Genomic DNA, 13,577 nt, shown 5'->3' with positions numbered 1-13,577 from the left:
GCTGAGCCAGCCAAAAAAAGGTTTTGTTCTGGATTGACTCAGATGCTTTGCTTCCAGGACACTCCTGGAGGACCTGCACAAGCAATGAGTCACCTTTGGTGCTGGGCAATTCCCAGAAACTCACTTGTGCTGCAGGAAGGCTTCTGAGCCTCCCCAAACTGTCATCCTCCAGCGCCCTCTCTGCCTCACATGCCTAAAGGCCACTGGTAGTGACTACTGCTGCTTTGCCCACTCATTCTGGAGAGCAAGTCAAGCTGGGCAAAGGGCTCCTTGGTGGACCTCCAGGCAGTTGTATAAGAAAGGAGGGAGCTGCAGGAAGGGTGCAGCTGGGAGGGCTGGCTGTGCCTCTTGGGTGTTAAAAGTCCCTGGAGGTGGCTTTGGCCTGGGTGTAGCATGACATAGGAGGTCACTGGTGCCTCCTGGGGAGGCAACTTCTTTGGTTCTCTGTCTTGATGGAAGACAATTTGATCTGCTTCCCTTCTGCTCGCCAGCAAGCTAGGCAAGCCAGTGTGAGCTCCAGGGTAAAGCCAGCCAGGAGTAAGGATTGCTGCCCACTGCATGTGGGCTAGCCCAGCCTCACGTCCCTCCCCCAAAGAAGTTCTGGTATTGCTGCTTTTACCTGGTTCTCCTCACTCTGGTGAATCCTTGGAGCTGCCAGGAGATAAAGGAAGGAAAGGCAAGGGTAAGCAGGCAGGGAGTGTCAGGCCAGCACCCACAACGCTGCAAACGGTAGAGGTAGTGCTCCAGTTCTGCCTTCCCCTGGGCGCCTCCAGACCCCCGGGGTCCTCAGCTTTGTGGTCACCTCCCGAAGCCAACACATCACCTTGGCCCAGTGTTGGCTGCGATACGATACAATCTGCTGAGACAGTTCACAGAGACCCAAGGAGCTCCCATTCCCTCCTCTCCAGGGTGAAGCTGCCCCGAGGCGTCCAGGCAAGAGGGAGGGATTTCTGTGTGCTTTAGATTTTAACATCTCAAATATTTTTAGTGCTCATAAAAGTGAGAGACTGGGAGAGACCCAGCTGGGACCAGTACTGTACAATCCTCACCCAGAGACTTGCCAAGACACCTGACCACTGCCAGCCCTCATCCCACACCTCCGGAGCAGAAGGGCAAACGCACCTGCCCCTCTTCCCCCAGCATCATCCCATTGATTTTTTGGGGAAACCTTTCCACTCTGATTGGTGCTGGACATGATGGCCCAGATTCAGTAGTAGAGCAAGCAAGCATTGCCTCACACTGGCATGGAGTTTCCAACAGCGCTTTTAAGCAGCTTGATATTTGTGACTGGGGCATGGTGAAATCTGCCCCACACACCCTACCACACAGCTACACACCTTGTAAGATAGATGCAAAGGACTTGGTCTAACCCACCATAGGAAGGGCTGAAGGCACCTGTAGTGACATGGCCCTGTCAGCCTTTCCAGTGTTACCCCAGCCCTGCAAAGGATCCTGAGGAGAATCTGGTCCTTTAATGTGCTCTCACAGCCTGGGCAGCCAGTGGAGCATGCCAGCTCTGATGGGACTGCAGTGGCAAAGTGCTGATCTGCAGGTCGATAAGGAGGGGCTGCGCAAGGCAGTGCAGCAAGGTGAGACTTATCGGGCCAGTGGAAAAGCCATTAGGCTTTGTCCTCGGCCTCCAGACACAGGGGAGAGGGACCGGGGACAGTGGGAGGGACAGAGCCGCTGCCTCCTGGACTGTGCAAGGGCTTCTCAAGCTGCTTTTCTGGGGATGCTGCCATTTCAGTGAGACCATGGATTAGAAAAGTTCTGCAGTTTGGTTTCTTCTGCTAAAGAGTGACCACAAGGATAATTGCTGGTGGCTACACTACCTTAGCAAGTTCCCTTGTGTTATAAAGTGCTCCTCTGTGCCTCTGTGTTGCGTTTCTCAAGGTGCCTAAGAGCTGCTTTAGGGTAGGGCTGATGACTAGTCCTACCACGTAGCTGACGGGAGAACAGGCAACTATCAACAGTGCTTCTAGCAATTACGGCTCAGGTATTGTTAAGGGATTTCAGCTTCTTTCTAGCTGGAGATCTCTTCTTTCCTGGTGCATACAGATGAGATCACCCTGCTGAAACCATGTGTAATGGGAGACCCAAAACCATAGTGGGTGGGCCCTGAGCAGCATCGCTCAAGGGAGTGCCTGTCCTCAGGACAACAGCAACATCCACTTGATTTAGGTGTCCCCACCAAGTGACCCCAGTCCAGCCAAAGCTGGCTGAAACTCTGCCTGTGCAGGATAAGGGCTAGGCACATGGGGTTCTCTTTTCCTCGGCCCTAGCATGGACAGGAGGGAAGGGGTGCTGGTCTGGATCCTTGCTGAAACAAGCACAACACCCGACCTCCCAGTGCTTCCCCGGGGCTGCAGGAAGGAGCCTGTACCCCAACGCTCTCCCATGGCCTGGTGTTCCCTTGTTGTCTGGGTTCAATTGCTGTCTTACTCCCAGCTGACCCTCCTTGGTGTGTTGGTATGTCTGGATCGCTAGCTGGTTCCTCTGCCATACAGAAGTCCTCCCGAGCTGAATCTGCCCAGCTCTTCCCAAAGCTGCCTCTGCCCTGCTGCCTGCACAGGGCCCAAATGAAGCTGGAGAATGATTTTGTGTGGCCGTCAATCTCTTCAAGGCCATCCACAGCATTTTTCTACCATCTGTCATTTTGAGAAGAAAGCAAACAAGAAAAAATAATAAACTCAAATTATTGCCTAATCAACAGAGAGAAATCAGTGCTGCTTGCTCAGCCTGCAGGCCACAATTAGATGCCATCAGCAAATTTGGGCAGCTTGCCTGGGCTGCAGTCTTTCATCTCTTGAAGACTGACAGGCATCTCAGAGATCTGCAGGCAGAGAAAGGAGCTGAGATCCGTTTGAAGAACTTGCCCAGCTCTTCAGGGAAAGAGCACATAGTTCAAAATCATGGGAATAAAGGCATATTGTGTTTAATGTTTATTAATTAAAGGAAGCTCCATACCAGAGGACGGGATGTTTAGGCTGCAGTGCTGAGGTCTCCAGCACCAGCTCAGAGTACTGCCCTGGTTCATGCAGCCCCAGCCCAGCTTGTCTTGCGGGAGGATGAGCTGGGTAAATCACTCCAGGAAATGATGGGACATGTGTCACTTGAACAACTTTATAGATATATGGCAGCTTTGGCAGGGCTGTCGCATGCCTGTGCATGCACGCAGGATCTTGACACTTGGTTTCAAGCATTTATCTTCCTCTTCCTCCTGGGACTGCCCCGCAGACTGCTTTCTGCTTTCCCAAAAGCCCAGCCCAGTGACTCAGGCTGCCTTGGCAGGGATGTGTGGAGGCCCCACAACTCATCTTCTCCTGGTCAGCGGAAGGGAGTGTGGCCCCTGGCTTCAGCCCCATTTGCTCTTGATCAAAGAGCCAGCTGCTCTGGTTAGGGACTGGGCAGCCCCCTGCTGCAGCAGGGCTGTGCCCCCCCATCTTTGTACCCAGGACAGAGGCTCACAGGAGAAAACGGACCCTGGTGACAGTTTGGTGCTGCCCAAGAGGCTCTGGGAGTTGCCCTGCATGGGGTAGCAAGTCTGTCCCCACTCACCTCCACCCTGCCCTGCAGGGTGTGCTTGACTGTCTGGATGCACGCTGCAAAGCAAGGAGGAGGACAGCCTCACCTCAGGACAAAGGGCCTCCCGAGACTGCGGCTGTGCCCCACGAGATGGGGGGGACAGCTGAGAGCTGGAGCAAGAGGCACCCTGCCTTCACCCTCGGTGCCAGCTGGGGAAGGGTGCTTGCAGAGCCGGGAAGGGGCAGAGAGGGGACCACCCAGTGCAGGGAGGGAGGGCACGTGGGGCAGCGGGGGTCAGGGTGCTCCTGCAAGGGGAAGGGAAGGGGTGTGGGTCTGGGCAGAGCAGGGGGCAGGACACCCATGCTCCACTCCCCGCTCACACTCGCCTCCATGTCTACCCGTCCCCGAGGAGGCAGGGCTCAGAGGTGCTCAGAGCAGCTTGGAGGAAAGGTGCTGAGACCTGTCCCTCCTCCCAGGGTGGAAGGGAGAGTGAGAGGAGCAAGCCTGCGGAAGCTCCTGCGCTCTGAAACGTGATCCTGCCACAGGCACCTCCCTGGGCCCCACCTCGCCCTCTCCAACCTATATATGTCAATGGCCTTGGCCCGGCGCAGGGGACGCGGGCTCACACGGTCTGCCGGGCCCCTGGGGATCCCTGCAGATGGAGCGGCCGAGGCACCAGGGGATGGCAAAGAACACGTACATGCGCTGGCGGCTCCCACTTGTATGCCTCCTCTGGGAGGTGGCCATGATCGTCCTCTTCGGGGTCTTCGTGCGCTTCAGCCCTGAAGCTGATGCACACTGGGAGGAAGAGAAGCGAGAGCTGAACCTGACCAGCGACATAGAGAATGATTTCTACTTCCGATACCCGTGTGAGTATTCGGGAAGCCCAGTCCTAGTGCTGTCTGGTCCCTATCCCAACCCATCACATCCATCCCCTGACATCTCCACCAATTGCTGGAAAGTCTGGCTCTTGCCTTGAGGGATGGTTTGGGGTACACCAAAGAGCAAGAGAAAAGCCTTATAGCCCTCCAGTGCTCTTGGGGCTCTGTCAGCAGGGTACCGTGATGTCTTTTTTCCAGGAATAGGGCTGACGTGTTCCCAACACCCTGTAAGTTTCAGCTTGCTGCCCCCTCCTTCAGCTCTGGATCAGAGCAAGCTTTTCTGTGCATACGGAGGAACGGCTGTCGAGATCCTGTGACATCTTCCTCCCCTTCCTACGTCCTCCCCCTCACTAGTAAATTACCCTTTAGCTCCTGGCATTTTGATGCCAGAGTCCTCCTAACCTGCCAGTTTCCCAGGGCTCTTGGGTCGCTGCATCGTATTGCCACGGGGATTATTCAGGTGATTAAAGCCCTTTTGGCCAGGCACTGCCTTTGGCCAGCTTTGATCTCCAGGGCTGGTCATCTTTGTGAGCTATGCAGAACAGGCTGCTTCTGTAGGCAATTGTTTCCAAGGAAGCAACAGGCCTGAGTCATGCATCTATTTAGAACATTTCCATTAAAAACACCTGCTAAATCAAAGGAGCTATAGAAACCTGTAGCTGCTGAGGATTAGCTAGTTCAGAAAAGGATTTGCTTACAGAAACCTGCTGCTCAGCCAGCCTCCAGGCTAGCGTACGGCTGTGGCTGCTCCGAGCTCTCCCTCGAGATCTGCCCCACGCGGGTTGGCACGAAGCAGCAGTAGTGGCCGAGGGCTGCTCTTGTCACCGGTGTACTGGGAGGACATCAGAGGTCCAAGAAAGAGCATCTAGGAGCTAAGGGCATGACACCTCTTCTGTCCTCATATCCCACCCCTGCGCCGCAGCGCCAAATGTTCCCCCTCAGATGGCTGCAAGGATTCACACAATTAAATCAACCTAAGAGCAACTGTTTAGCTCAGTTCAGCTTTGAATTATGTTTCTGTTTCAGACCTGAGGAAGGACTCGCATGCCTAAAAGTACAGCTGTTTTTTTCTCCATTATCTAATCAGAAATATTCTCTCTCTGCAAAGATGGACAATAATGGCAAGGTGGCCAAGTCCTGGCATTTTGATCCCTGTGTCCATCCAGCACTGCTCAAAAGAGAGTGCGATGGTTGAACACCTGAGGAACATTTGTATTAACGTGTCTGCAATCACTGCTGTCCATAGGACCTGTCCACAATGGCAGCAGGATAGGAGTGACAAACTGACAGGTCCTCCAAGCCCAGAGATGACTGGGAAGGCAGGCTTCCCTCTGCACGACTGTGTCAGTGGTGCCCATTGCCAGATCCAGTCAGTGTAATGATTCCTTCTCATTTTGAATCACACATTGATATTCCTTGATAGGTGACTCATCTGCTCTCTAGGGAAAAGAAATTAGATTCTTCAGCACAGGTAGCATTCCCAAAGCCCAAACACTTCCTCTTGATTGTGATGGCAATTGTCCTCCTGCAAAAGCTGGGTCACAAAACCTTCAGGGCAGGGCAGCACCTGGGCTGCCTGGGTGATGCCGTTATTCTTCCCAATCAAAAACAAATCTAAGGGTGAGAAGAAGGCTTTAGACTGAGTGCAGTTTGAAAACAGAGCTGCTCTTCCTCCTGGGTCTGTACGGGGTCTAATACATGGTGGGGATCCTCTGTGTTTTCAGAGGGCGCACAGTCCACAGCTTTAAGTCTGACCTGTGTATTTCTGCTTTTAGGATGAAAGTGAGAATGTATAATGCAAATGGCAGCAGCTATTTCTAGCTGTGTATTGTGCTGCTTATACCAGAGAAGAGAGGTGGGGAGAATAAATACAGCTGCAGAGGTAAATTCTGTGTGATTGTATGGCAAAATCAGAGTTAGGAAGACTGGTTCTTAGAACATGCAGAGAACTGCATTTGAAGTGACTTCTGCTGAACAGTGACAGCTGCAGATTTGTCTCCTTCCTTTTTTTATGGGTAATTTCATAGGCATAGGGGGCATTTTAAAAACAAGTTGCAAGATCTTGTAAAGGACCAAAGGACAAAAGCCACCGCTTCTGCAGAGCTACACCTCACCCAAATCCTCACCCAGCCCTTAGTGGAAGCAGCAGATACAACCCCACTACTCCTGCGGGAGCGGGTCTGGGGCTGCTGAATTTCAGCACAGATTCAGGGTAAAGCAGGTTCTCTGTCACTGAATTTCCTTTGTCCTGAGCTTATGTCTTCTCTGAGGTGCACCGACGTTACTGGTTACAGTGGCTATACTGGTTTGTGCGCTGCATAATGCAAAACTTGCTGGTGTAGCTCTGTTGATGTTGTGTTTACCTGTTCTATGGTATGGGTTTGCTGGTGGGAGTCTCACAGCGGGGTATCCCAGCCTTGGGTCTCCTGCTCTTTTCCCGGGCAGAGTGGCCTCCAGTGTGAGGGTTTACATGGTTCAATTTGTAAGTATGCAGCATTCCAGCTCACTCAATTGCAAAGCGATGCTTATCTGATAGAAACGTGCAGCACTAAAAAGTACAGCAAGTTTACAGCACTGAGAAGTTCTTTCGAGAGGCTCACACAGGTTTGGTTTCCCCCAGGGAAGGGCATCTGAGAGGCTTGAGTTAGCAGGTTCTGAGCATTTGTGGGAAGAACTGGGTCTCTCTGGTTTAAGCACTCAAAATCCCCAAGGTGGGATCCTCGTCTCAAGGGTATTTTGCCACTGATTTCAGCGGCGTTTAAAAATGTATTTGTAAACTTCCCTTGTTCTTGTACTCTTCTTGCTCTGAGCCATCGCCAGGACCCTGCACTGGATGGACCTACCCAAAATGACAATTCATGTGTTTTTAACAAAACTTCATTCTTCATTTTACAAGACATTTTCTAAGTTTTTTACAAAAGGGGAAAAAACAATCTGAATAGAAAAGTTTTCCTTTGTATACTACATTAGTCTCCAGTCTACTCTTGCATGAAGCTTTTAATAAATATTTTTTACTTTCAAGACTGAGCCAGTTTCCAAAAGCTGAGCCATTTTCAGACTTAGAAATATGGGGACATAGGACAAACACACATTTTATCTTGAATTTCCTCCTTACTGCCACTGATGCAGTTAGTTTTCTTTCACCACCAAATTCAAAGGCACTCATGGTCCTGCTGTCCCCACAGAGCTGACAGTCCTTTCCCTCTGCACAGCTTTCCAGGACGTTCATGTGATGATCTTTGTGGGCTTTGGCTTCCTCATGACATTCCTCAAGCGTTACGGATTTGGAGCCGTGGGTTTCAATTTCCTCCTTGCTGCCTTTGGGATCCAGTGGGCTCTCCTGATGCAAGGCTGGTTCCACTCTTTCAAGAGCGGGAAGATCCTCATTGGAGTGGAGAAGTAAGGAGGAGATGGGCTCTGGGATGCCACCTCTTGACTGGCCAGTGGAAAAGCTGGGATGGGAGCCAAGCAGCTGGCAGTGCCTGTCCCTCTGTTATGTGCAAATGAGTCTCTAAAATATTCTTCCCTCTGCATACGTCCACTTGCTTTCCACCTTTTAGCCCAAAGGTACCTGCCATTATAGTGATACTACTCAAAGGGAAATGTGAGACAAGTGTCACCCCTTAGTCCCAAGCCAAGCACCATGGATGCCAGCACTGCGAACACATCTGATCCACATTATTTCAATAATCAGGGGGAAAGCACATTTCCTCGACAGTGTGTAAGGATGGGAGGAATGTCAGTGGGAAAACCAGGGCTGTCTCCTAATCACCTATTCATCTTCAGGTGGTATCTCTGGAGCTGGGGATGGGTGAGGGTGAGTTACAGAAGTATTTCCTTATTAAACCACAATTTTCCTTCCCCTTTTCCAGCCTGATCAATGCTGATTTCTGCGTGGGGTCTGTGTGCATTGCCTTTGGGGCCATCCTGGGCAAAACCAGCCCCATACAGCTCCTCATCATGACTTTGTTTCAAGTCACGCTCTTTGCAGTGAATGAGTACATCCTCCTCAACCTGCTCCATGTAAGGCTTTAGGCAGCACCTGCTTGGTTCTGCTCCTTCCCCTGCGCATGTCTCCAAATTGTCTCCCTTTTCTATGGCTCCACCAAGCCACTGCCTGCATTACCATTTGAAATGCAAGAATTCAGGCAGAAAAAGTAGACAGATTATGAAGGAGGGGGTCAGTGGGTGGTAATTCCCTGAGAAGGGATATCTTCTAGGGTTTTACACACAAACCTGGCAATTCAGGAGCACTGGGTCCCTTTGCTGTGGCTCCCAAGGCAGACAAGGAGTCTTAGCCCAAAGGACCAGTCACCATCTTTGTGCCTGAGTTTTCCCTCTCATCTGTTTTCCCTCCTGGAATATGAGTGTTGTAGAAGGAAATCAAGTGACAGAGGACAAGATGTCTGCTGACAGAAGCAGGGTTCATGCCCTTTGAGAGGGCTTGGAGGGTAGGGAAACAAACAAGCTCCTAGACCTGAGTGCACCTGGAAGCCAACCTGGCAACCCACTTGCCACTGGGACAGGTCAGAAACTCCCCTCTGCCTTAACGCCTTCCACGGGGAAGCTAAGAGGAATGCCGTGGCCATGCATGGGACCAAGCAAGTGGGATAGATAGCAGGACCAGAGCATTTTTGTCCACCTCTTCCCACGACTGAGTGCAGGCTGGAAGGATGAGTGGGCAGACAAGCTGGGCATGATGCAAACCAGACCTCAGCTCCAGAATGAGTGGCAATTGCAGAAGCGAACCTCTGTTTTCCCATGGCTGCAGGTTAAGGACGCAGGTGGTTCCATGACCATTCACACCTTCGGAGCCTACTTTGGCCTCACAGTGACACGCATCCTGTACAGACCCAACCTGGAGCAGAGTAAGGACAAGCAGGGCTCCGTGTACCACTCCGACCTCTTCGCTATGATCGGTGAGTCAGCCCCCACCTCAGGGGTGCCTGTACATGCGGACCACTCAGCTGCAGAGGGCTGATCCCTCCTCCGTCTCTGGGGAAAACAAACTGAAACCACGGTTTGGGACTGAGAAGCTCTGTATGCCGATCTTCCACCCCTCAGAGCTCCTCAGCTCCCTTCATCAGTGGCTGGGCTGAGATGGTGCCTGGGAAGACAAGGACGTGTTTTGGTTCCCCCTCTCTGCCAGTCCCTCCTGATGCTGATCCCATCATGAGGGCTGCAGCTCCGGGGTAGCAAGATGACAGGATTTAACTTACCCCTGTGCAGAAAGATCTTCTCTAGAGGTTTTTTCAATCCCTGTATTCTCTTTTTTCCCTTTCTCTTTGTTTCCTACTCCCCATCCCACCAGGTACCCTGTATCTATGGATGTACTGGCCCAGTTTTAACTCAGCAATTTCCGATCATGGGGATGCCCAGCACCGGGCTGCCATTAACACATACTGCTCACTGGCCGCTTGTGTCCTCACCACAGTGGCCTTCTCCAGCATGCTGCAGAAGAAAGGCAAGCTTGACATGGTAAGCTGGGAGCAGAGAGCCCTGTGCTGCCCAGGAGACTTATAACAAAGTTGAGCAAAGGTCCAGGAAACGACTGGTGCTTGTCCTTTGCTGAACAGATACTGGGGTTTAGAGTGTGACAGTGAAACCAGCATCCACGCAGAAACCTAGAGGCTATATTGAATGAGCAAGTGGGAAGTGAGTCCTGCAGTGCTTGAGGTGCAGGGTGATGCCCTGCATGTGGTGGACCTAAGTCACAGTAGGAACTAGACTTGTTCTGCCCAGAGAGCTACCAACGGGCATGTTGCAGAGACACGTTTGGCAGCGCTTTCCAGCAAGCTGAGCAGGGCCTGCGCGGCAGCTCGTGAGCAATCGGGGGACTGACTTGTATGTGTTATGTGTGTGGGTGACATGTCTCTGTGACAGCAGAGCTTGCATGACACATGGGTGAGACAATTTCCATCTCATCACAACTCCCCACCCAGGTTTGTGGATGCAAAGAATGTGTGTGGTACAGGGAGTGGGAGTCTATGTGCGCCTGTGCTACAGACTGAGGCTGCCTGTTCTTCTCTTGTTTTTCACCAACAAGCAGGAAAATGGGCCCTGGTATTTCCTCTGGAAACATTTTCAGAGCGGATTCTCCCACTTTGCCATTTGCACCATCCACCATCCCTGAGCAATTGCAATCTCCCTGAGATGCCAAGACCGGGTGGTTACTTCTACAGGTCCACATCCAGAACGCAACGCTGGCGGGCGGTGTGGCCGTGGGCACCAGTGCAGAGATGATGCTGACTCCATATGGCTCCCTCATCGTTGGGTTCATCTGTGGCATCGTGTCCACGGTGGGGTATGTCTACCTCACGGTGAGTGCTAGGGGTCTGCAGCCCCGGTCCTGCTAAGGAGACCAGAAATGGATTCATTTCCCTTTGAGGGTTCCTGCTTTCCACCATCCCTTATGCAGATGCACTTCTGACTCCATTTACAGCCCTAAAATGCTCAGGAAGGTTCAGTCCCCCAACAGGAGAGTGTTTGGAGGATATGTTGTTATTTTAACTTGAGCTTGGCTCACATCTTTGTCTACAAGCCCTTAGCTCTTTAATTGGACACAATATCACTCTTCCTTCTCTGTTTATTCCAGTCCTCCATGGAAGGAACTAATCCCTTCCAGGGCTGTGTTTATGTCTCTGAACTCTCTCTACCTTCCTTCCCCTCAGCCTTTTTTGGAGTCCAGGTTGCACATCCAGGACACATGTGGCATTCACAACCTCCATGCCATGCCGGGCCTTATTGGGGGCATTGTGGGGGCCGTCACTGCAGCTGCAGCCACAGAGGATGTATATGGAAAGGAAGGGTAAGACAGCCTGAAAATCTTCCCTGAGAAGGATTTTACATGGGGCTTCTTGGGCTGGGAGTAAGGAACAATTAACAGCCCTTGTTAATTGTCCAGAGTTGCCCCTTTCCCCCTCAAAAATACGGGGTGCACTGACTGTGTCAAGCTTATTGAAGTGTAAAAGACTCATCTCTTGCAGCTGACTTCTCGTGGTCTCAGAAATTGAGACACAACCCTATGGCTTGGCATTATCCTGGGGCATGGTGTGTGGGGAAGTGCTCCTCCCTCCATCCCTACACTGTTTTGGAGGGTCAGGTAAGGCTGAAGGTCTGAAATACAAAATAAACATTTCTATTTTGGGCTCCTCCTAGGTAAAGCTTTGCCAGGCGTCAGAGGAGAAGGAAGTGAGGGGTGTTTTATGTCACGGCAACACTCTCTTTGTCCATTACAGAAGAGGGATGGTGCTAGGGAGGAGGCCCTGAGGGATCTGGGGAACACAGCTCCTCCAGAGCCTGGGAAGGCCTCCTGCCAGGAGCAATCCTCACCATTTCTGCCCTCGGCAGGTTCATCAAGGCATTTGACTTCACTGGCACGTACCAGACACGGACACCCAGTGTCCAAGGAGGGTTCCAGGCGGCCGGCATTGTGGTGTCTCTGCTGATGGCTTTTGCCGGGGGGGCCCTTGTGGGTAAGCAGGAGGGGAGCACAGAGAGGGGAGGGCTGTGGCTGAAATGGAGGCATCCATATACTCCTGCCGGTGGCTGGATGCGTTCTTCCCACTCATGTTGCGAGGGTTGCAGCCCCTGGCTTGCTCACATTTGGACACCCTGCAGTGGGATCACCCCAAAACCCATAGGAGCAAGGGAAACCGGGCAGCCAAGGAGACAACAAGGTCAAATGGGTTCGGAGAAAAGGGAGGATCATGAGCACCATGCCAGGGCCGAGTCTGCCCCCTTCACTGCCAGGCGGGGTGGGCCCCCGCCGTCCACACCCTGCCTGCATCCCACACGGCGTTATGGCCCCTTGCCCACCACCCTGCCCGCCTGCTTCCAGGAGCCATCCTGAAGCTGCCCGTCTGGGGGGACGCCGCCGCCGAGAACTGCTTTGAGGACGATGTTTACTGGGAGGTGAGGCGGGGTGGCCGGGGCGCTGAGGCGAGGTTCGGGGTCGAGGCCGGCGGCGGGAGCGGGGGCGGAGCGGGGGCGGGCGGCACAAGATGGCGCTGTCGCCTCGCGGCGCTGAGGGGCCGCCGCTCCGCTGCAGGTGCCGGAGGACGAGGAGAGCGACGCGTACCACATGCACAACCCCGACAAGCCCGCCTCGCCCTGAGCTGCCCGCAGCCCCGACGAGCCCGCCGCGCCCTGAGCTGCCCACAACCCCGACGAGCCCGCCGCGCCCTGAGCTGCCCGCAGCGCGACGCCGACCCCGGCGCTGAGGGTGCTGCCGCCCTCAGTGGGGCTGTCCGCCATCTTCCCGCCTGCGGGGCTGCCGCCACCAAGCCTCTTCCCCCACCACAGGACCCAGGGCCCTGCTCCGGGGCGGGTGAAGGCTCTTGTTCTCCCCGTGACGGCGAGGCACCCGGCTTTGCCTTTCTCATCTGCTTTTCTAATGAGCTGTTGTGAATAAAATAAAAACGTGTTCTTTCCAGGCCTGTGCTCCATTGTGTCAGTAGCAAGAGCAGGGTGGAATGCTGCCCAGACGCTGTCTCTCCCACTAACAGCACAGAGCAGCTACTGGGGGAGCTCTTGGCTGCTGGGGATACAACCGAGTCACTGGGACACTCCTGGTTCCCCAGGGGCTGAGGTGGATGCACAGGTGATGGCAACGCTGGGATAGCACAGGCTGTGGAGACACTTGGCTTAGGACCAGGAGCCTTAAAATACGACTGAAGGTAGCAGCCAGACCTTCCATGGCCGAACCAGAGCCCGTGTGGGAAGCACAGACCAGGCTGGTGCTTTTGAGGGGAGCACTGGGGTGCAGCAGCTGTCCCTGCACTCACTCTGCCATCCAAGGCCTGGGTGAGGGCCAACTTTGCATCTGGCTACACCTTTACATGCCTCTGCCATCACCTTCTCATGACCTGCTCTGCTGAGGCCTCCATTAGCTCCTTGGAAGCCTTGTTTGCACGTACAGCGCAGGGTGGCATGACCCTTTCCTATTCTTTGGTTTCATCCATTTCTTCCAGTGTCATCGGAACATTCCTTCCACTTACGAGTACTACCATGATGTGAAGACCCCCAAAGCAAGAGCGCAGTCCCCACATCTTAACCAGACCATCCAGCTTCAGCCTGAGTTGAGGAAGACAGGAATGAAAATCAGGCCTAAAACCTGCATGTTTTCCAGGGTTATATGATGTGAGGAGCAGGAAAGAAAAAGGGGAGGGG

At 53.2% G+C, this 13,577-nt stretch overlaps 1 protein-coding gene across 1 annotated transcript; it reads left to right on the top strand.

Moving 5' to 3' along the window:
- The first annotated feature begins 4,148 nt into the window (after positions 1-4,148).
- Positions 4,149-12,840, top strand: RHCG (Rh family C glycoprotein). Its single transcript, XM_032983038.2, has 10 exons — positions 4,149-4,394; positions 7,619-7,805; positions 8,279-8,429; positions 9,178-9,325; positions 9,718-9,884; positions 10,589-10,726; positions 11,078-11,214; positions 11,757-11,881; positions 12,247-12,320; positions 12,457-12,840. The coding sequence occupies exons 1-10, from the start codon at positions 4,184-4,186 to the stop codon at positions 12,520-12,522; spliced, it is 1,404 nt and encodes a 467-aa protein (XP_032838929.1). The 5' UTR covers positions 4,149-4,183; the 3' UTR covers positions 12,523-12,840.
- Positions 12,841-13,577: the final 737 nt, after the last annotated feature.

Source organism: Tyto alba, unplaced genomic scaffold (genome assembly GCF_018691265.1).
Source record: "Tyto alba isolate M040663 unplaced genomic scaffold, T.alba_DEE_v4.0 Super-Scaffold_41, whole genome shotgun sequence".
NCBI lineage: Eukaryota > Metazoa > Chordata > Aves > Strigiformes > Tytonidae > Tyto > Tyto alba.
Note: the sequence above shows the minus strand (reverse complement) of the source record. Positions and strands in the feature narration are given on the sequence as shown.